The 22,253-nt window shown below is 40.5% G+C and overlaps 1 protein-coding gene across 2 annotated transcripts in view; it reads right to left on the reverse strand.

Annotated features, from left to right (window-relative positions):
• The window catches only part of DOCK10 (dedicator of cytokinesis 10), a 252,381-nt gene that overhangs the window by 178,951 nt on the left and 51,177 nt on the right, over nt 1-22,253 (reverse strand). Inside the window, exon 1 of one of the 2 annotated variants that reach the window (XM_044913434.1) lies at nt 13,594-13,755. The exons of the other annotated variant lie outside the window; for it this stretch is intronic. Coding sequence (XP_044769369.1) covers nt 13,594-13,755 — 162 coding nt within the window. Of the gene's footprint in view, nt 1-13,593; nt 13,756-22,253 lie in introns of those variants that run through there. 2 annotated transcript variants of the gene reach the window in all.

The following is a 22,253-nucleotide window of genomic DNA, read 5'->3' on the forward strand; positions in this document are numbered from 1 at the left end:
GTCGAAATCAAGAGTCCAACACTTGGGGTGCCTGGGTGGCTCCGTTGGTTAAGCATCTGGCTTCGGCTCAGGTCATGATCCCAGGGTCCTGGGATCGAGCACCGCATCAGGCTCCCTGCTCAGCGGGGAGTCTGCATCTCCCTCTGCCTCTCCCCCTGCTTGTGCTCTCTCTCTTTGTTAAATAAATAAACGAAGTCTTAAAAAAAAAAAAGAACCCAACACTTAACCTACTGAACTACCCAGGCACCCCCTGATCATATAGGCTTTAAATCTGAGAAGTTATCACACAGCATTCCTGAGACAAAGCAGAATAACTCCCATTGAAAAGATGCAGAAAAACGCTAATGTGACAAAGAGTATGATGGGCTCTCTAACAAGTTTCTTTGGACTAGACCTTAACACTTGCTGGGTTTATGGCCAATTATATTTTATTGAAACTATGAAAAAACATGAATAAACCCTTCAATGCCAGCTAGCTCATGGATATAAAATTAAATACCATCCTAAAGCAAATATTCAAGTAAAAAATAGAGGCTCACATTTACCAAATCTGTGATGAATGAGGCAGGTATCATCAATATATTTGGAAACTCCATTATGTCTAAAATCTTGTAGGTGCTTAAAAAAGTAGGAGCTCATGAAACGATCTCATCCATTGGACATGAATCATTAGGGTCAAACAGATAAAGTTCCATCTATCTTCTAATCTTCTCTAATATTAGAAAATCTGCCTTTATATGACTTGATTACCTACATAATAAGTAAAAATTTCAGTGTTTTCCCAGTGGCTTAGCATTGGCTATGATGTACCCCAAATATGATTTTATAATGAGTTATCTGAAATTGCCATTTTATTTGGTGACTATGACAGAAAGTAGGTTATATCAGTGACTTTAATAGGTCTCCTTATCAAATTACAAAGGGAATTAAATAAAAAATTGGCCCTGTGCCCACACATCCTGGGTCATGATCATGTTTATCTTTGCGATTAAAAAGATCTCTCTTTTTTGGGGGGGGCGGTGGAAAAATTTTTATTTTTATTTATTTATTTTTAAAATTAATTAATTTTTAAATTTACATTCAATTAATTAACATATAGTGTATTATTAGTTTCAGAGGTAGAGTTCAGTGGTTCCTCAGTCTTATATAATACCCAGACCTCACATTTTGTAAAAAAAAAAAAAAAGAAAGAAAAAAGAAACTGTTAAGTCAGTGTTACTAATGACTATTTGTAGGGATGTAAGAAGAGTGAGGGAATGTGTGGAGGAAGTTTGAGTAAAACCCCTCAAACATTTTCACTATTTGTCTTATTACCGGCATGCAATACTTAATACTGTTCACATAGCATATACATCTTTCACAATTTAAAAAATACAAAAAAGAAGAACCGAAAAGCTTTATTCAGTCTTTGTTTTTCCTCTTCTGCAACTGCCGTTTTCTAATACCTATTCATTATCCATTTGGGGGAAATATCTGAATAGGAACCACCAGCTGAATTTTGAATGGATGCATCTAAATCTATTCCGTTGAACATGGAGTCAGGTAGCCACCGAGAAAGTAAAACTGTTAAATTATGACCATGACTGTGTACCTAAAAGAGAGCATTTGCTAGGAAATCAAGCATGTGTGAAACAAAAATGGCAAGGAGAAAGCTAACAGAAAATGATATGTTTAGTATTTTTACTGACTGAAATAATTCCCATGTGGTATTTCAAGAAGAGCGCCAGAATATAACCTCTAAGAACTAAGAATAGTTTAAGCTTTGGATTCGTTAAACCGCAAGAATATGAGTCTGAGCCTAAAAGAATCCAAGGCAGGGTGGGTTCTGGGACTAAGTAAGTAAGCCCTTCTCTGCCAGAAAGGGCTTTGCTATTGAAGGTGTGAAGCCTGGGGCTCACCTCCATCCAAAGGTCCTCACCTCCTGCAACCTACCTAGCCCCCATTCTCAATTTCTTGCTTCCTCTGTGGTCTTGAGCACATCATCTCTTTTAATCCGCTTGGTATTGAGAAATCCACTTGGTATTGAGTATTTGGTACTCTCTGTGAAACGGTGATAAATCGACATTTATTGCTAGAGGGTAAGAGATTAAATGAAAAAGTATCTGCCAAGATTTATGAATTCTACCACAAAAATTTTGTCCTCACTGGCTTTATCCTCACAGGTTCTAAATAAAATAACAGATTCAGTGCTAGGTGGCTAAACAAGATAGTAGATTACTTTTTCCATACACACAGGGCTCCATTGAAAACTTTGGTTACCAGTCTAATGGATATACCATCCTGGCTGAGTCCATACCCAACTTCATGGCTCTAAGGCAAGCATACATGTAATCATGAACTGTGCTTGTATGGATACAGTGGTGCCATGGGTTTAAAAGCAACACAAGATTAGAAAGTTTCTTTGATTGCAGAATAAACAGAGCCAGAGAAACACATGGCCTCTAGATCTACCCACATAAACTTCAACCAAACTGAGGTAGAAGGCTGGCAGGGTAAAATGAAAGCAGGGTTTGCCAAATGCTGACAGTAACGCCTTCAGAGAGCCCCAGTGTCTTCGGCAGAACCCCAGTCTTCAAAACTCTCCAGCTGCCATTTCTTTACTTCTCCTGGTCTCAGTTTGAGATCGGGCTCTCTGCTTTCCCCTGGCAGTTTTCACAATGAGCAGTTGTCTGAAGAAGTAGCAGTTTTCCCAAACGGAGGGCACAAGCTTCTGGTACTTTTTAATTTACAGAGCAATAATCTCCACAATTCTGTTTCTCCTTTCAATCCTTCCATCTTCGAGGAAGTCATCTAAAGTGTTGATGATTTTTTAGTAACTTGAAACACATCTGTAGTGAAATATACCTTCCCCAATAACAGATCAGAAAAGCACCTGAAGGATAGCTTAGGTGATTCCAAAGGTGCTTACTGTTTTGTGATGAACTCATGCACAGTTTATATTCTTTTTGTGTTAGATGTGCCAAAAAAGACATACTTGTGATCAGACTCTCTATTCCTCACTTCTTTGCAAATGAGTCTCCAGGGCTGTTGGTCGAGGCAACATTTGTAGAAGTGTTCATTGGTTCATTTGCCTGTCTGTCCAAACCAAAGCCTCCCCTGCCTCTTACGTCAGACCCTGAGGATGATTCTGCCCCAGTTCCATCAGTTATAGACCTGCAGCGCTCTATCCAATAATCTCATAGCTAAAAGAATGACATGGTTATATACAATCTTTAACTCAAAACCCATCGACATTCTTTTTCAACAGCGTGGGCAAAAATGGGACAAAACGTGATAGCTATGAAGAACAGAGAGATTTAAAGAAATAAAAACTAGAGTACAAAAGTGACACAGATGGAAATGCCCCCTTGTTTTAGAATACAAAAGCAGGCTCGTTTTAAAGCAGTCCTTACAAAAAGGCCTCTTAACAACCCAGTGCTACTTCGATTTGAAAGAGGAAAAAAAAACCAAAAACGCATTTCACACTTCATTTCTCTCCCTGCTCAGTGAGCCTCTTCCTCACTTACGTCTCTCGTTGTCTTTGATCCCATCTCTACATTTTGGTCCACTTATTTCTTCCAAGGGTTTTCATTTGGAGAATGTCTTGGTTCCCCGGCTTTTTCCACTGAGTCCCCTTTTTGAATAACTTTTGTTTACTTGATAAGTCTCTTATTATAGCTTCCTTATGGGTGGAGAAGTGAGGAACCATCATGCATACCAAAACGTCTCCTTAGAATGAACACAAAATAATAAAATAATAAAATAATAAAACATACTTCTGTATGTTTTCACGTACAGAAGTCATTAATTTCTATGAGGCAGTGGGCAGTAGATATTTTGCTCATTTTAGACATGAGAAAGAGGCACATTGCCTTAGCGTAGCGGGCATTACTCCGAGTGCTTTTCCTTACTGCTCATTTAGGTCAACAGCCCTGTGAGGAATTATTACCATCCTACAGGGCAGGGCACTGAGGTTCAAAGAATGCAAGGAATTCTCCCATAGTCCCAGCTTTTTCAAATGACACAAGTCTGACATTGAAACCCACGTTAACGATTCTGTTTCTGTTAGAGCATAGCATTTGGGAGTCAGAAATATATTTCTGTTCCCGACATAGAACTCAGTAAACTCTTTAATCTGAAGAGATTACACAAAAGTGATTTGCCCCCCACCCCTTTTTTTTACCCTGGACCCACAGAGTTATATTCCATGTCTCTCTGCAGCATCTGTTCTTACTGGTTTTACTGTACAGATTAACTGGAACTCCTTCTCTTTGTATTTAACCCTTAAAGAAAAATAAAGAGACCAGTTTAGAGCAAGAGTCCCTTATTTATAGAATGGCAGAATTGGCTTTCATCCCCGTAGAGATTTATTGCTCTAAAATAATCAGAAAAAAATCAGAAACTGGATAAGATTTGCTCTACTACTAACGTTAGTATTTTGCAGTTAGCGTATATGTGGTTTCACCTGTAATTGTGCATATACTCTGGAACTACATCATTTTAGGATTATGAGGAGGGAATAGTATAGCGTTAAAAAGACTGTGTGTCTTTCATTTTGAGACCCAGGCAAGTGTCCTTGTTCTGCCACCATCTCTTATAAAAGCCAGAGATGTCAATTTGTCTCTTTGGCCCTGAGTTTCACCTTTCAAGTGAGGCAAGAATTCTATGATCCCCAATTCCTAATATTTCATTTCTCTATATAATCTATATGGAAAACCCTGGATTTTCAAGACAAGAGTTTGCAGTATTGGACACTGAGCAGAAGAATGTCCTGGCACGTGATCCCAGACCTGAGTCAACAGAGACATGAGGGCAGGCAGGTTCAGTGGGAAAGGTGAGCAAGGCCAGGCTGCTGGAGAGGAGAGGAGGGTGGGGATGGAGAGGTGAGTATGTCTGGGCTGCAGGGAAGTTATAGGTTTCACAAGAGCCACACTGGGCTGGTCCCTGACTCCTTCTCTAGCCTGGGTAGTCTTTTCACTTTTATTTTTTGTATTTTTGTTTGTTTGATTCATTTGCCAATTTGATCAGGATGACATTTATGCCCATTAGGAGAATTTTCTGGGGAAGGGAAAAAAAAAAAGCATTTTTAACTCACCTCAAATTTTCATATGAATGGGATACCTTGGTCTCCACTGCCCCTCCTTACATGTTTTGAAGAAATTAAATGATTTATTTTGTGTAGTTTAGTGTTGTTTTAACCAAAGAAACAAACACCCACGTAAAGGCAATGGAGCATACACTGATAAAGTCGGGCAGAATCTTGCACCACTCATCACTCTGGTGTTTCAAGAGAGGCAGGTGGCGTAATGGCTACAGGCAAAGGCTCTGGGTTCAAATCCCAGTTCAAGTCCTTACTGAATGGGTGACCTTGGGCAAGGTCAACCATTGCTCTACCTGCACCTTTTAAGGCAGCAGCTGCTAGCCATGGGTGGCTACTGGGTGCTTGAAATGTGGTTAGTGTGATTGAAGAAGTGAATTTTTTTTAAAGATTTATTTATTTATTTGGCAGAGAGAGACACAGCGAGACAGAAACACAAGCAGGGGGAGTGGGAGAGGGAGAGCAGGCTTCCCGCGGAGCAGGGAGCCTGATGTGGGACTCGATCCCAGGACCCTGGGATCATGACCTGAGCAGAAGGCAATGCTTAACGACTGAGCCATCCAGGCGCCCCGAAGAAGTGAATTTTTAATGATAGTTAATTTTAATTAATTTTGATTTAACTCTAAGAAATGTTGCTCTCTGTCCAGTCATTTGAAAATGTCCAACTAACTTTGAAATAACTGCGATATGTGAATTTACTCTTTCAACTAGTAAATTTTATGAAATCTAAATACCGAACAAGTACTTGGGATAAATATTTAGCATCCAAATTGAAATGTGTTGTAAGCAATAATACATACTGAATTTTGAAGACTTGGTATAAAAAAACAATATAAAATATCTCACTGATAATTTTATATTGATTATATATCAAAATAATAATAGTTTGGACATATTGAGTTAAATAAAATGTATTATTAGTTTCTTTTCTTTTTTTTTTTTTTTTTACTTTTTAAAATACAGCTCCTAGGAAATTTTATATTATGTGGCTTGCATTATATTTCAGTTGTACAGAGCCACACTTTAATATCTTCCTCAGTGATACAGGAATAAAAATAATTTCCTCCAGTGGTTGTTGTGGCAACCAGAAAAGATAACTGTGCAAAGTTCTTAGTGAAGTATCTGACAAAGAGCTGGAAGTACTCGCTAAAGAGCTATTGTTTTGTGAACACTATTTCCATTCCTATTTTCTCTGACATAGAAAGGAGAATTTGATGATATTCTGTGGGATATTCAATCTGTTCCCCTAAAGTGCACAAAAGCAAAGAAGACCACTGATAACACAGAAGTACCAATGGCAGGGTTGCTGATAATTTACCAAATAAATCCATATTTTGTTTCCAATTGCTGAATTCCTACTTTGTAAGCTTTATGACCCATGAGATATGGCTTACATGCATTCATTCATTCATCAAACCTTTCCCTGAGTATCTATTTCTAGAAGAATTGAGCTTCTGTAATTTGGAATTATTAAGTTTCTTAACTGTTATAAATCTGTAACAAAAAATCTACTGACATCTAAAAATGTTGAAATAACTTTAAAATGACAAATAAGAAAACTAATACTACACTAACTTGAATTTAAATAAAATCTTGAAAGAAAAAAATTGACAAAGAAGATACAGGCTTCTGCATTTCCAATTTTCCCTACTGAACTTAAAATTCATTCTCTTTCTCTCTCAGTAACACCTCATCTTTTCCTTTTCTTTATTATTATAGTGATTTTAAATTCTAATCATTTCTTTTAAGATCTTGTATTTTTTTTGTTCCTTATCATTTTTAAATGTGGCATAATTTGGAGAACAGGAAAGATGCAATATTCCTTTATAAAGGATGAAAGGGAAAATAAAAAAAACTCTAAGTTAAATGTCAGAAGAGTAGCCATTGGTCGATAACACAGAAGAAAATCTCAAACACACACAAACATTCTTCAAATCATCTATTTGTGTGAATAGTCTACTCAGTAAGTATTGCAGTGTTCCAGGAAATAAGCGAACCTTAAATTTCCATTTCCCTACATTCTATGAAGAAGAGATTAGCTTTCCTTCGATCAGTTTAATTCCTTTTCCTAAAATAACTCCTTGGAGTATATTACATTTGTGAACTTTCCTTTGTTTCAAAAAGACAATAAAGGAAATCGTAACAGCTAAAATGTAGTGACTTCTTACCAGGTTCCAGGAGCTATTACAGGTCCTTTTTTTGTATTCACTCATGGGATTCTTAAAATAATCTTATGAGATACTATGATAAGCAGAATTATAGCCCCCTGCAAGGGTGTCCATGTCCAAAGCCCCAGAACGTAGGAGTCTGTTACTTACATGGCAGGGAGGGAAATAAGGCTGCAGATGGAATTAAGGGTGCTAATCTGCTGGCCTTGAGATGGACAGAGTATCTTGGATAGTCCAGGTGGGTCCAGTGTAACCCTGGGATCCTTTGGAAGTGAAAGAGGGAGGTAGGAGAGTCCGGGTCAGAGTCAGAGAGATGTCTGAAGACACCATGCTGCTGCTCGCTTTGAAAATGGAATAGGGCCAAAAACCAAAAGGCAAAAAAACATTAACAATAAAACCCTAAACAGATCCTCCCCTAGAGTCTCCAGAAAGGCAAGCAGCCCCGCCAGTTTCAGCCGGATGAGACCCATTTTGGATTTCTGACTTCCAGCACTGTAAGATATGAATGTGTGTTGCTTTAAGTTTGTGGTAATTTGTTACAGCAGGAATAGGTAACTGGCAGAGATTGGTACCCTCTTTACTCCCATTTTATGGAAAGCCAAGGCATAGAGAATTTATTTATTTTTTTAAAAGATTTTATTTATTTATTTGTCAGAGAGAGAGGGAGAAAGCACAAGCAGGGGGAGTGGCAGCCAGAGGGAGAGGGAGAAGCAGATCCCCTCTGAGCAAGGAGCCCGATGCAGGACTCGAAGATCCCAGGACCCCGGGATCATGACCTGCTGAAGGCAGACTCTTAACTGACTGAGCCACCTAGGCATCCCAGGCATAGAGAATTTAAATAACGATCCAGAGATCACACAGCAAGCAAATGCACTCTGCCTCTTAACCCCTGGCAAGAAAATAAAAGTCAAGGTTACACATGGCATCCTCTCTCTCTTCTTAGCATCTCTTCACTCCCCAAGTCCAAGCTCCATTGCTACTTCCTTACGGGAAACCTTCCTTGACTGTGTTGATGAGGTTGGTTGCTCAAAGGATACAGTGGTGAGGTAGAACCCAACTCTCATTTGAAGCACTTATTATGGTTACAGTTTAACATTTGTTCCAGTCCTTTCTGTTTCTGTCAGCAAACTATAAGCTCCATGAGAGCAGAGTAGCACCCGTCAGACGCAAGGGCCAGGGGTCCCTCAGTTGTCTACTGAATTTCCATGTAACCACGACAGACTCACCTGAGCATACTGAATTTGTTGAACGTAGTCTTAAAGAATGAAATACGTTCCAGCAGGATAAAGTAGATTATTGGAAATGAACTTCAAAATCCTAAACTTTTGCCCCTAAGTGAAAAATCAGCTCTGTGAAAATAAAATCTGAGAGACTAAAACAACAATCCCGAAGAAATTTGTTGAAGCATGGGAAAATGCTGTATTCATCATTGGTTGGCCAAAAGATGTATTTTGTCCTTAACTGTATTACTCAGTTTTCACAAGATTTCATTATATCAAAGCCTGGTACTTGGGGATAAGCTTTAAATGTACTCTTCTGGAAAGCAAAGAAACAAACAAAAACAAGTATAACCAGGCTTTTATATATTCGATGATTTTTAAAAGTTAAGGGACTTTTTATGACTGCTGATTTGTTGAGTCTATGCTTTTTCTAGTCATATACCTATGTATTCCTCCTTGATAATAGAATCTTTTTAATCTTCAAACTATGGCCTCTCCCAAAACACTCATCTCCACTAAGAATATAATTTTCTCTATATTTTTAATATATATTTATATTTTTTCTATGTCTATATAGTCGAATTTGCTAATTGTTTTTGGTGAAAGTTTCTGCGTACCCCACCACACCTGGTTTTCTGCTTTTCTTTACCATTGTGGTGGCTTTAAATTTTAAACATTACTTTTTAGATTCCATACATTTTTTTCTTTGTTCCTTATTCCTTTGTTCTAAATTTATATCATTCAGAGAACTAGAAAGATGCACGATCCTTTGGATGAGCTCTGATACCAGATGTAATCTGAATTTAGTAAGCCTTGGCCTCAAAGATTCGTGTTGCTAATTGCTAAGCCTCTGATCACATTCAATTAATTCTTATACCCATGGAGAAACCATTCAATTCATTTGTCCATCTTCTGCACCTTTGAAATTCAGCTCAAAACTAGTTCACAAAGAAAAATAACTGCTAAAGATTCTCTGTGCTTTTAAGCTCCACATTACACCATCCATGCAAGCCTTTTAAAATCACACTCCATTACACAAGCTTCCTTTCCCCAGGGAATCTTATATTAGTATATTCAAGATTCAACCCCACTAAAGTGAAATAAGAACATTAATTCAGGATTAAAGGGTTTGGAAGTTGTTTCTTCCTCATGTATCCTTTCAAAAAGATGATGCTGGGCAAACATGTTAAAATCCCTTTGGTAATAAAGTTTTATTAAACTAGTACATTTATTATAGAATAAGAAGAGAGATAATTTTATTTCCTTGGAAATAGTTCCCATAGTATATTTCTCTCTGGCCCTGACTTTATTCATAGGACCCTCGTTGGTGTCTTTCTTCTGGCCACACCCACCCACTCTCTTCTGGCCACTGTACCATTGGGGTGGATATGGAACGAATAAAGCAGACATAGTTACTACCTATATGGGGTTTCCTGTCTACCAGTGAGATAAGAAAAATACATGAATAGTAAATAAAAATAAATAATTAAGAGTTCAATGAATAGCTCAAGATATGATTAACTGCAAATACACACTGTAGATATTACAGAAAACTAGAAAAGAGATCATTTATTCATTCATCAATCATTTAATTGTTATTTATGTTGTGTCAGGCATTATGTCTCCTCTGTAGACTGTTCCTCAGAACTCAGATTTGTATATCCAATTTTCGATCTGAAATCTCCATATATGGACCTGACAAGCATTTCAAACTTAACATGTCTTACAGTGAACTTAGATTCTCTTGCCAAATCTTCTCTTGCAGTCTTCCCTAATCTGAATGGCAACTCAGTCCTCTGGTGGTAAAGGCCAAAAAACAAACAAACCCAAACCCAAACCAAAATATCACACATTCATCCCTGAGTCCTCTCTTTCTCTCATACTTTATGTTGAATTTGTAAACAAATCCTACTGGCCTTACTTTTGAAATGTATTTGACTCCAACCACTTCTCACAACCTCAACAACTACCATTCAGGCTTTTGCTGGGATCACTGTGATAGCTTCAGGATTAATGGTCACCCTGGTTCAACCCTGGACCTTCTGCAGCCATAGATCCTGTCACTCTCCCAATCAAGACCCTCCAATTTAATGAGCTTACAGCTAAGAGAGCACTTACTATCTGCCAGGCACTGGTCTAAGCTCTTTGCAAGTATTACTGAATTCTCACAAGAACTTTACACTGCATGTACCATTACTCTCTGTGTTTTATCAGTGGAGAAACAAAGTCACAGGGAGGACAAGTCATTTGTCAAGATCACATAGCTGGCATGTAGCAGAGACAGGGCTCAAATCCTGACATTCCAGCTCCACAACCCAGGCTCTTGGCTTCTGGGCCTCCTCCCTCCAGTGACTTCCCTTCACACTCTTGGGAAAAGTTCCCTCCAAGTCTTCATGATGGCCTTCCTGATCTGTCCCCCATTACCTCAATGACCTCACTTTCTACTACCTCTCTTTGGCTCGCTTGGCCCCATTGGCTTCTTCCTTATGCCTCAGACACCCTTAGCTTCTTCCCAGATTAGCAACTTCCGTCCTGGCTGGTCCTTCTGCTTGAGACATTTTCCCACAGACAGTGGCATGATTCACTTCCTTACCTACTTTGGGTCTTTCCCTAAATGTCACTTTTTCAGTTATTGAATATTCCCCTTAGTGAACATCTTAACTAATATATCTAGATGTGATTCTAAACACTTAACATATATTTTACTTCATTAAACCCTCAAAACAGCTTTGGGTTGATGGAACTATTACCCTCATCGTACAGATGAGAAAAAGAGAAATGTTAAATAGTGTGGGGAAGCTCACATATCTGATAAGTGATGAAGCCAAGATTCCATCCTAGAGGCTCTAGCTCCCGAGTCTGTAATCTTTCTCTCTCTCTCTCTCTCCCTCCCTCCCTATGCCCACCCATGACTCAGACACGCGTGTGCGTTCACACACACACAAAAGCAACATACAAATTTGGTGTCTAACAGGTGATAGAAAAATGAGAGAGAAAAAAAATCAGTTTGTTCAGAAGCTTTGAGCCAGAATAAGAAGATGATTAGCCTATCAGTATATAGGACAAGAGGTAGAGAGTGTAGATGATCAGTTTCCTGAGCCATGTTTCTCTGGGTGTCAACCACGGGGCTCCTGCATCAGAAGTGCCTGGAGGTGTTTGCTAAGAATGCAGATGTCCAGGCTGTACTCCATACCTTTGTATATGGAATTTTTGGGTCCAGGAGCCCCAAGGATTGGTTCATATATAAGAATTCCTAGGTGATTTTAAAACACATTAAAGTTTTTCAACTACTATCTTTAAAGATAAGGAATAATTTCATTGACTTAAATTTGTACACTAAACATCACAACACTAATATGGCATTTCCATAACAACAAGATTTGGAAAATGTACTATCAACGTAAAACTCTGCAACTCAGGACAGGGATCTTTGATGGGTTTGTTCATGGGAGGATTCCAAATGTCTAGAACAGGGGCTGGCCCATAGTGGGCCACCAATAAATAGCTATTGAATGAGTGAATTTGGAGTGGCCCAGAGGAAACTCTTAAGATGCACAATGATCCTGTATGAGCATATTTTACTGGTGGTCGGAGATTTCCATCAGACTTCTCATAAAAATTCAGTTTTATCCTTATTTCCTTAGAGGTATGAACAGAATGGAAATTATACTGCCTTTTGTAATCCTTGATCTAAATGTGACTTGAGGGTCTGGCATTTAGCAGCTGTGTGATGTGAATAAGATATTCAATCTTTCTGAAGCCATTTTCTTTACCAGTAAATTCATCCTCATTCCATTTAACGTCCATAAAAGTATTATATAAATTAAAGAGATCCTTGAAAAAATAAGGCATTGTTATCTTTTTTTTTCCTTCAAATTTCCACCTGCCAAATTTTATAGTCTAAGTGGTAAAATTAGTGGAGGGGGGCAGGCTGTTTGATGATTGAGATGGCATAGCAAAACACATAACTGTAGAATGTTACTGTCATTAATGGGAGTTAAACTTGGGGGGAAAAGTCTCAAATTCTTTTAAATTTAATTTGTGAAAAACTTACGGGAATAATAAGTATGAAATGATTCCCACCTAGTATTTCCTCCTAGAGAAAATCAGAGCCCAATAGTTCAAGAACAATATTGCCTTTTGAAAATCAAATATTGATTTGTTGAAGAAGCTGCCACAGAATGGTATAGCTTATATTCTGTCACTCAGAGGCACAGCACAAACCAAATGACTTTCATTTAAAAACTTTGAGTGTAACAGGTACTTCTCATTCATTATTTACTACCTCCTTGATAGCTGAATGCTGAAATATAAGAGGAAAAAGTCGATTGTGCTGAAACCATGCAATGTCTCCCCAATTTTTGAAACTCTAACACACCACCTCCATCTAAACATGGGATTTCAGTGACTAAGCAGATCTTTCCCTGAATCTCAAGTAAGAAAAGATGCTACCCTCTACTTTATTCTTGCCGATAAAATAGGTGCACAAAGAAGGAATAACATTGTCTCATATAACTAAAGCACAGACAGAAATGTAATTTGACAAATGGCAAGAAACAACACCGAAGCGAGCACAACATTCTAATCAATACACCATGCATTCCACAAAATTCTCAGAAACTTTATTCTGATTCTATGCCTAAGTTAAGCATTTTGTAAAGGCATTTCCATTTCTGGGTCATAAATGAAAGCTCCAAATACCTTGAAGTTAGGCATTTATCTACTGACCTCTGCACAACTGGATTGGTTACATGTGATCTAAAACTATGTTGGGAGCTCTTCTTTCAAATTAGAGTTACAAAATAAAATCCACTGAATTAGACCAAACCCCCCAATTTTTCTCTTTTTCTCTGCACAAAAGCGAGTAACAGCACACAAAATGTTAGGCAGAAGAGAATTTCTAATAGACCAATAAACTGCACATTTCGTGACAGATCTAAAAGAAAGATAATCAGCTCTGAATGACAGAAGTAGTTTTAAAGATTTTCCCCACGTTGTAAAGCACAGTAGTAAACTCTAGGTCACACATTTCTTTATTGCAAGCCGAACACCCCAAACCCTAAATTGCAACCTCATCTCTATCGTAACAGTTCCATCCACCGAGGCTGCTTTGCCACAAGTACCATACCGTGAGGATGAGGGTTCTGGGTCTACTCATTTCATCGTCACTCTCCAGAGGCAAAATTTCGTGGGATGGTTCCTCTTGGCGTCGTCTACAAATGTGTGGACAGCTCCTCTGGACCACAGAGCGAAAAGCTTGAAGCAGAACAATGCTGGCAGTGCAGCCCATTGCTGCATCCTGGAGCCTACAAAATAACTTCTATGTTGATGCTATGTTTGAAAAACAGTGGCTCCTTGTCCCTGAAAACAGCCTACATTGCAGCTGTAGCCAGCTCACGCTCCAATCACTTCCTTGAGCTCTGATCATCTGATCGCTGCCAAATAGCTTGGATGCAGAGATGGGAAAGATTTGATCCACTGAAACTGAACACGCTCAGGAATATTAGAGCATTTCGCCCGGAGAGTTATTTCTCAATTCATTTCAAGAACAGGTTTCCTGTTCATTACAATGATTCTCTCCAATTTCAGTTTCAGAGGTCTCAGTAAATATATCTTTTTCACTCAGACACTCAAATAAATCACTCTTTTTCAGATAAACAACTGAAAATCTAACTCTACATTGACATTTTTCCAAGGCAAATGAGTGTCCCATAAAGAGTGAAAATGGTTTTCTTTTTAAGTGTAAGCACTTCTGCAAGGAAATTTTTGCTAGACACCTCACGAAGTGATTGGGGTTTTACTTTTCATAGCTCCTAAGTTCCAGAAATGAAATTGGCTCATCCAAAATGCGGAGCCCCCTGAGCCAAAACGACTTATCAGAAGCATGCATGCATTAGCCAAGCCCACGTGAGTGACACCAGGGTTGCCCCTGCGAGTCCCTTTCAATAGTGTGGTTGTTCTGTTCCCACACACGCAGTTCTGCAGCCTAATACATTTTTATATTTACATAGGCGGCTTGTGGGGCTGAAAATATCTCTATCACTGAGGTCACTTGGCGAGTTCTGCCAAGCTGACCTCTTAGAAGAGGCAGCTGTAAAGCATTTTCACATCCTATCAATAAGAATTCAAGGCTTCAGGAAGGACTTGGAGGTCTTCGGTAGTTAAGAGTCTAGTATTCCCTGACTCCTGCGAGACTAGTCACTTAGGAGGGAACCAAAGAGATGCTTAGAAATCACGTGACCTGCTTGGAATGGCTTCAAGATCTAATGGTATACTGTAAGAGAATAAGGCAACAGGGGATGCTTGTGCTAAAAATATCTCACAGCAAATGGATATTGCTTACAAATGAGGAAAGTATGAAATCTCCAGTACGATTTTCAATGTCGGGATCTTTCTGTCAAGCTAATCCTTCTAGTGTAACTCTCAGGGATTCAAAGTAAAAACGTTTTCTTTGGTTTCTGGGCTCCTCAGTGCAAAGGGTGCTTGCAGGGAGTTTGCAGTAGGTTTGTTTTGCTGTGAGGTGTGGCCCCTCCAGCTCCAGTGAAGTCGCTTTCACAGAAGCGTCTCTCACGATGCTCAATTAGGCATTAATTGCGCAGTAAACTGTCACAACACAGCATTATTTAATTGGTATGTTTGCCAGAGAAGTAAAACATTTTTTTTTTTCTTTTAAGAGGTACTGGCTGCCAGTAGTTTTTCATCTCCCTCTGTTTTGAGCAAACATATTTTAGTGCTGCTGGAAAAAGAAGAAAAAAATGCTAATGGTGCTGGCAAGTTCCCTAACCCCTCCAGACCTTTGTCAGAGTGCCCGGCTGCTAATCTAAACCATTTTTACTCCAAACAACTGGGACATTTATTGAAAAGAAGCTACAATGTAGCCTGTCTGGCTTGTGTGCGCTGAAAAAAGAAATTATATATAGTGTCCACCAGAGACAAAGTGGGAAGTGGGCTTCCATGATTGTGAATGTGCCTTTTCCAATATTATATGATTGCTTCTCCAGGTTCCTAGTGTTCCTGTGCATCTCCCCCCCCCGCCTCCCACACCCATGACATGGGACTCTCCAGTTGTTCCCGTAGGTTCTGGTCATCTGCTCAGGAACAAACAGGTCGGATGCAGCAAGGTACTGACTGGAGGTCCCTAAACATTCCACCAGCTTCAGGCAGCAGTGGGAATGGGATCCTCTGTAGGACACCATGGGCTTGGCAGGGACGGGGCAGGCTACATCCCAGACTCCTATCCAGGCACCTCTCTCTCAGTCTGGCTCAACTTGGGGGTGGCTTTTGGAGTCAGATGTTTTGGCAGATGCCGAAGTCTTTGGGGAAAGAAATGAGATGCTTTCTAGCTATTAGAGTCCTGTTTTCATCGATCCCCTTGTTGCCTTTGAGGGACTCACCCCTATTATTGATGGACTGCTGTGGGGCTTTCAATCTTTTCTGTTTTGCTTTGTCTTTCAGCTTCCATCATCAGGGAAAGGGAACCTCCAAAAATTAGTTTCTTGGGAATTCAATACACACTACAGTCACCCAAACGACAAGGGGCTATCAGGACAAAAAACAAGGAATAACAATTAGACCTATAAGCCCAACTTTTCTTATGAAACATTTTAAATGTGTAGCAAAGTTGCCAGAAAGGGGCTGAATTCTGATTTCCAAGTTTTACATAATAAATTAAGTTGGGGGTGGGGTGGGCTGGGAGGAGATAAAAATGAGTCTGAAGACTGGACTCTTCCCCTCTTATATTCAGCATACATGTTTATACACAGGAAACACATATTTTTAAAGATTTATTTATTTGAGAGAGAGAGCATGCACCCATGCCTGTGAGTGGGGAGAGGGGCAGAAGGGGAGGGATAAGCCGACTCCGTGCTGAGCAGGGAGACCAGATGAAGGCTCCATCTCAGGACCCTGAGGTCATGACCTGAGCCCAAATCAAGAGTCTGACATTTAACCGACTGAGCCACACAGGAAATATTTAAAAATAAGGTGGAAATCCTTTACAGATTTCTGTTATTTTCATTTGAAGTATTAATAAGACATATCGTTAATTTGGCTTTCAAGCATCGAATGTGCATAGCCTCTCACTAGTCAATAACTTTTTGAGACTCTCTTTGGTCTCGTCTACCTCTTTCTCCTAACTGGGTTTTATTTTATGATTCACCAAGATGTTTATTAAATATAAAATGCTGAAAGCAAGATTTTTTAACTTATTGTCCTAGATAAGGACATAATGTCACTAACGTCTGTAAGACTAAATTTTCCAAAGAAGTGGTGGGAACTAGATTTCACTGAGTATATATATATATATATACACACTTATGGTGTTTTATATATGTGTTGATTCATTCAGCATTCATGAAATCTTAAATGTATGTATAGTGCAAAGCTTTCTTGCTTCAAAGCAGAGATGACCATGTAGCTTAGCTATGAAATAGCCTTAGTGTAGACAGGAAGTGGAAGGGGGAGATTATTGATAAGTTGAGGTCATACCTGATAGAAAGTTAAATGCAGGAAGAAAAAGTAAGTAGCTTTGGAGAGTAAATGATGTGTGTGTGTGTGTGTGTGTGTGAGAGAGAGAGAGAGAGAGAGAGAGAGAGAGAGAAAGAGGAGAGAACCAAAAGGAGGAACGAATGAAGGAGCAGAAGTAAAAACAGTTCCAGAATATCCCTGAACACTAGGCTCACTCTTGCTCTTGTCTGGGAGAGCTGCTCACCTAGTCACACGTCTCTTTTTAAAAAGTCCTGAAAAATGAATTTCGTTTTTAGAGCTATTTTTGAAAATCCTTTGGACTACGAATCATCTGATTCTAGATGTTGATATTTTTGCCATTGGAAGAAAACATCCAAAGATCTTTTGACAACGGGAAAGGAAAATCCATATTTAATTTAAATAAATGATGCCTATTGAGTGTGTTGGACTGTCCCAGCTTCATTAAATTATGCAAGAGCTATATGTCTAAATGTAGTTTGAGATGTAGACCAGGTTGAATTGGACAGTGCTTAGGCACCACAGAGGTGAAGTGCACGTTCCTCTCCTACCCAAAATGTGCCCCGAGGCCTCTGAGTCTCCTCATGCTCAGTGATAGATCTATTTGGAGGGAGTGGGTTTCTGTCATCTTCCTGTGTCAAGTTCACTGAAAACTCTTGCTGATAATATGTTGTCTTATAAAAACAAATATAAGCTCAGATGAAAATACTTTAGCTGAGAAGTGAAGATCAGTCTTGCTGCTTCTTGGATACTGCTGATGCTGCCTAGCTTCGTGCTTAAAGCTGCTGGGGGTTGCTGGTCACTATTTAAAGAGGGGAATAGGGCTATGACTAGATCTCACTTATGAAGAGAAATGTATGGTTGGGATTTTGAGAGTAGAAGGCCTTGTCTACAAAAACCATATTCTAACAATGACATCTCACGTGAATCGTCATCTCTCCAGAGAAAGGTTCTCAACTCCCCACCCCAGGTTAAATTAAACCCACCCTTCTGCCTGCATCCAAACGCAAAGATTCAGAAGCCACTTAGGACCTGCTTCTCATTGCATCTGCATGTTCCAGGCCAGTAGAACCTGGTTTCCCCCATATTTGGAGTCTAGGTGCCCTGATTTCAAATTAAAGAGGCTGAATGAAGTGTATCTGTGTCCTTCCCTTCTTCCCAAAGTCTAAGTGAAGTGACATTACAAGGTAGTATAAGAGGGAATATATTAATTACAAGAGCTAGAAAAAGGCAAGCTACTCTCATCAGTAGATGAGAGTTTTCTGGAGATATGTCTGAAAGATTAAAAGTGAATGTGATCATATCGGTCAATAACTAAAAATGAAGGATTAGCAACAACTTAGACATCAGGAGGATGCTATGGGAAGAGGAGCTAGTGTTCTGGGCGGAGCTCAAGAGGGGCTCCAACCTTGAGGAAAGGAAGCACTGGATGTGAGGAAATCAGGAATCCCCATCCCACCCATCCCGGCATGAACAGAACACAGGACCATTCGACCACAGCTCTCTGAAGAAGGGCAAATGATGCCTGAATACCCAGCACAGGTGTTAGCACCTCAGAGAAACACCCTCACTACTTTGGCGTTGGCTGGTGAAGGCGGGGTGCGTGTCCAGTCTGCCTGCCTGGTTCACACGCCCCCAAGGAAAGCCTGCCCTCCATGCACCTGTCAACCTAAGAGCTCATCAGTCAGTGGTCAGTCTGATCAAGTGAAGAGGAGGACCTTAAATGCTCTTCCTCCCCTGCCCCCACAACCAGAAAGCAGAGCACTCTGGCCACCCCAACTAAGTAGATCCCTTCTTATATTTGGGTTTATAGAGAACCTGCCAGTGCCATACTGAGCAACATGCTCTAATGGTCCTCATCCTGGTGGCAGCTAGTGCAAGAGGCAGCCAGGGGAGTGCAGCTGAAAGGCCCATGATGAGCTTTGGTATCAGACGGACTCCTGCTGCGGTCAAGGCTCTGCCACGTGTAAGCCGTGTGACCTTAAGCAAGCCGCTTAACCTCTCTGAGCCTCAATAGTATCCACTATAAAATGGAGCTAATCCTATATGCTTACACTTAACTGAGAAGATCAATACAGAGCCTGACCTGTAGTAATCATTAAGGGGACAGGTATGATGCTGCCTCTGCTAATGGTAATAGTAGAGGCTGGGTCTTCTCCCTCTCAGCCTCTAGGCTCAGCTTAAACACAACACTGCCTTGGAGAAGCCTCCCCTGACAGCCCTGAACCTCGGTCTTTATCACTGCACCCTGTGGGTTTCCTTCCTAACACACAAGCCGACATTATATTCTGATGGGTTTAATTTTTTTAAAGATTTATTTATTTATGAGAGAGATAGAGTGTGAGCAAGGGGAGGGGCAGAGGGAGAGAAGACTCCCCACTGAGCAGGGAGCCCGATGTGGGGCTCAATCCCATGACCCTGAGATCATGACCTGAGCCAAAACCAAGAGTCAGATGCTTAACTGACTGAGCCACCCAGGTACCCCCCCGATGGGTTTAATTTTTAAGTGATGTCTGCCACTCTCTGTAAGGGCTGGGGCTGTACTTACTTGGTTCACTATATGCCTGGTGCCTACCATGAAGTGAATAATAATAATGATGATAATGATACCAATAATAAAGCAAGCCCTTCCATAGCACTTATTACGTGCCAGGCATAGTTCTAATGAATATTTACATGTATTGTTTTATTTACACCTCACTCTAAAAGGTAATGCTCTGATCATCTGCATTTTACAGCTAAGGAAACTGAGGCACAGGCAAGTTAAGTGACTTGCTCAGAGAACCATAGCTAGTAGGTGGCAGAACTAGAATTTGAGTTTAGCCAGTCTGGCTCCAGAGTCCTAATTTTTTTTTTTAAGAATTTATTTATTTGAGAGAGAGAGAGAGTGCACGCATGAGTGTGGGGGAGGGGCAGAGAGGGAGAAGCAGACTCCCCGCTGAGCAGGGTGCCTGGTATGGGGCTCAATCCCAGGACCTTGGGATCATGACCTGAGGCGAAGGCAGATTCTTAACCAACTGAGCCATCCAGGTGCCCCTCCAGAGTGAATTTTTAACCAGTCCAAATGTCCCATTTATGCCAAGTAAACCTTGTGTCTTCCAAAGGTGGAAAATACCAGAAAAATCTTTAGCACACGGCAGGGTGTAGTGAGGCAACCTTGGAAAATCCCCTTTGAGGATCGGTATGTCTCTCACAGGAAAATTTGTGATGTTTCTTTGCATGAGACTTTCAGAAAGTAGCTAGCAGTCTTAGAAGATTGTTTTGGGGTGATCGTTTAAATTGCATTTTGATGGGAATTTAAAACATTAATGAATGTAATGAATTTGATAAGAAAAAATTTTAAAAACGTATTTGTTGTGTGAAATATTCATTGGCAGCAATGACTCACCTATCCAAATTGGCTGTAAAACCCTCTAGTTGGGATATGGAAACATGATTGGGTCCCTTCATAATGTCTTGATGCAACATCTATCCTTACCTGACGTAAGATGTTGGTTAGCACCGAAAAGCACCCCCCCCAGGAAAAAGGGCTACTTTAGGTCCAACAAGATTGAAGCCATCACCCCCAGGATGTCCTTTGTGCCTGGACATGTCAAAGAGGAAGGTGACTGTCACTTGTTCTGGAGTCGGCTGGAGGCTGACAGGCTGGATACTTTGCTGTGGCACTGGGAGTCGGCCACCTGCTGTTCTGCGTGAGCATCGGGGTGGGGGGGTGACTAGCAAGCTGGTGGGAGCACAGCTGCCTCAAGAGCTTTGTCGCACCTTCCCCACCACCAGAGGTGATCTATGCAGACTCATGGAAAGAGCCAGGAGGCCCAAGACAGGGGGTTGAAATCCCCATGTGACACTTAGGCAGTAACGCACCCTTTCCCTGAGAATTCAGTGATTCGTGGAAGCAATGAATCAGGCAATAGGTGATAAAAATCAGCTCCCCCTCCTCCTTCTCCCGCTCATCATCATCATCATCATCAAGTCCGAATCCTGTTGGTCTTCTCTGTAAATTTCCCAGAGGCTCACCAATTGTTCCCAAGGGAAAGTGACCCCAAAGGAGGAGAACTCCCATAGATGAAAGACAACTGCAGATGTACCCCACCCAGGCTGAGGAAAACCCAGTCAGTGGGCTTGGCCATTTTCCAGGGCAGGGATTAGTGAGAATCTTTCTCCTTGCATCATTTCCAGACGGCGAAGTCCCCTCAGGCACATAAACTCCAATGGCTAGGAGAGAGTTAATCAGTGCTTTCTCAGCTAAAAAAGTGGCAAACACAGCCCAGTGATGTGATTGTCCCTGAGGTCTTTATCCGCTTGTATCTCGGCCTCTCCCGGTGCCTCTTCTCAAGAACTTGGGGCGTAAATCTATGTTGATAGTGACCCTTGCCCTCTTTTTTCCCACACCTGCGATTTGTAGAGTTCACTTCTTTCAGTGTCTCGCTCTTCATTCTCACTAATTAGAGTGGCCTCCTCTTTACAGGAGGCATCTTTCCTATGTGATGACATTTATTGAGTTGTACAATTAATCCCTTGAAAACTATCGCGCCGTTTTTCCATTTTAAAAATCTGGGAACTGTTGCCAGGTCCCTCTTCATCCTCCCTTTCCTACCTTGCGCACCCGCGCAGCTCAAAGCAGATGACTTTTTGTCGCTACATTTAGATGCATCAGGAAGTGATCCTTCCGTGCTCTCTAAGGCAGCTTCTGCAGCCCATGTGGATAGTTTAAATGTTCCATTAATACCTTACCTTACATTTCTCAGGCTTTTATGTTTGATTGAACTCTTCTTGGGTCAGAATAAACCATTAGTATCCTCAATAGAAGGCAGTGTAGGGCAGCAGGTAGGCAAAGGCTCAGGAAGCAGTCTGCCAAGTTCAAATCCCTGCTGAGCCACTTACGACCTTTGTGACTCTAAGCAAAATGCACAGGCTCAGTTTTCTCTTCTGTTAAATGGGTGAGTATTCATGAGGATCTAATGTCTGTGTCAGTGCTTGGCACGGTAAGAGACACATGGTAAGTCTTCAGTGCATGTCAGTTAGCTATCATTAGAAAAAAAAATAGATATTCAGACATTGCTTGCTTTTTTCCCTACCCTTTCCACAAATTGTATTTTTAAAAAAATCTCCTGACTCCTTCTTGCTCAGGGACACACAGTGTTCCCTGGGCGATGGAGGAACTGGGGGTGGTGTACATGTCTCCTCTGTGCTTTGAAGTCAGCTCCCATGATAACATGAGACACATTCCCACAACCCCTTCTCAGTCCCTTTCATTGAATAAACAAATTTGAAATAATATAATAATACCTCACTTACTCAGAG

This window comes from Neomonachus schauinslandi, chromosome 3 (genome assembly GCF_002201575.2).
Source record: "Neomonachus schauinslandi chromosome 3, ASM220157v2, whole genome shotgun sequence".
NCBI classification, from domain to species: Eukaryota; Metazoa; Chordata; class Mammalia; order Carnivora; family Phocidae; genus Neomonachus; species Neomonachus schauinslandi.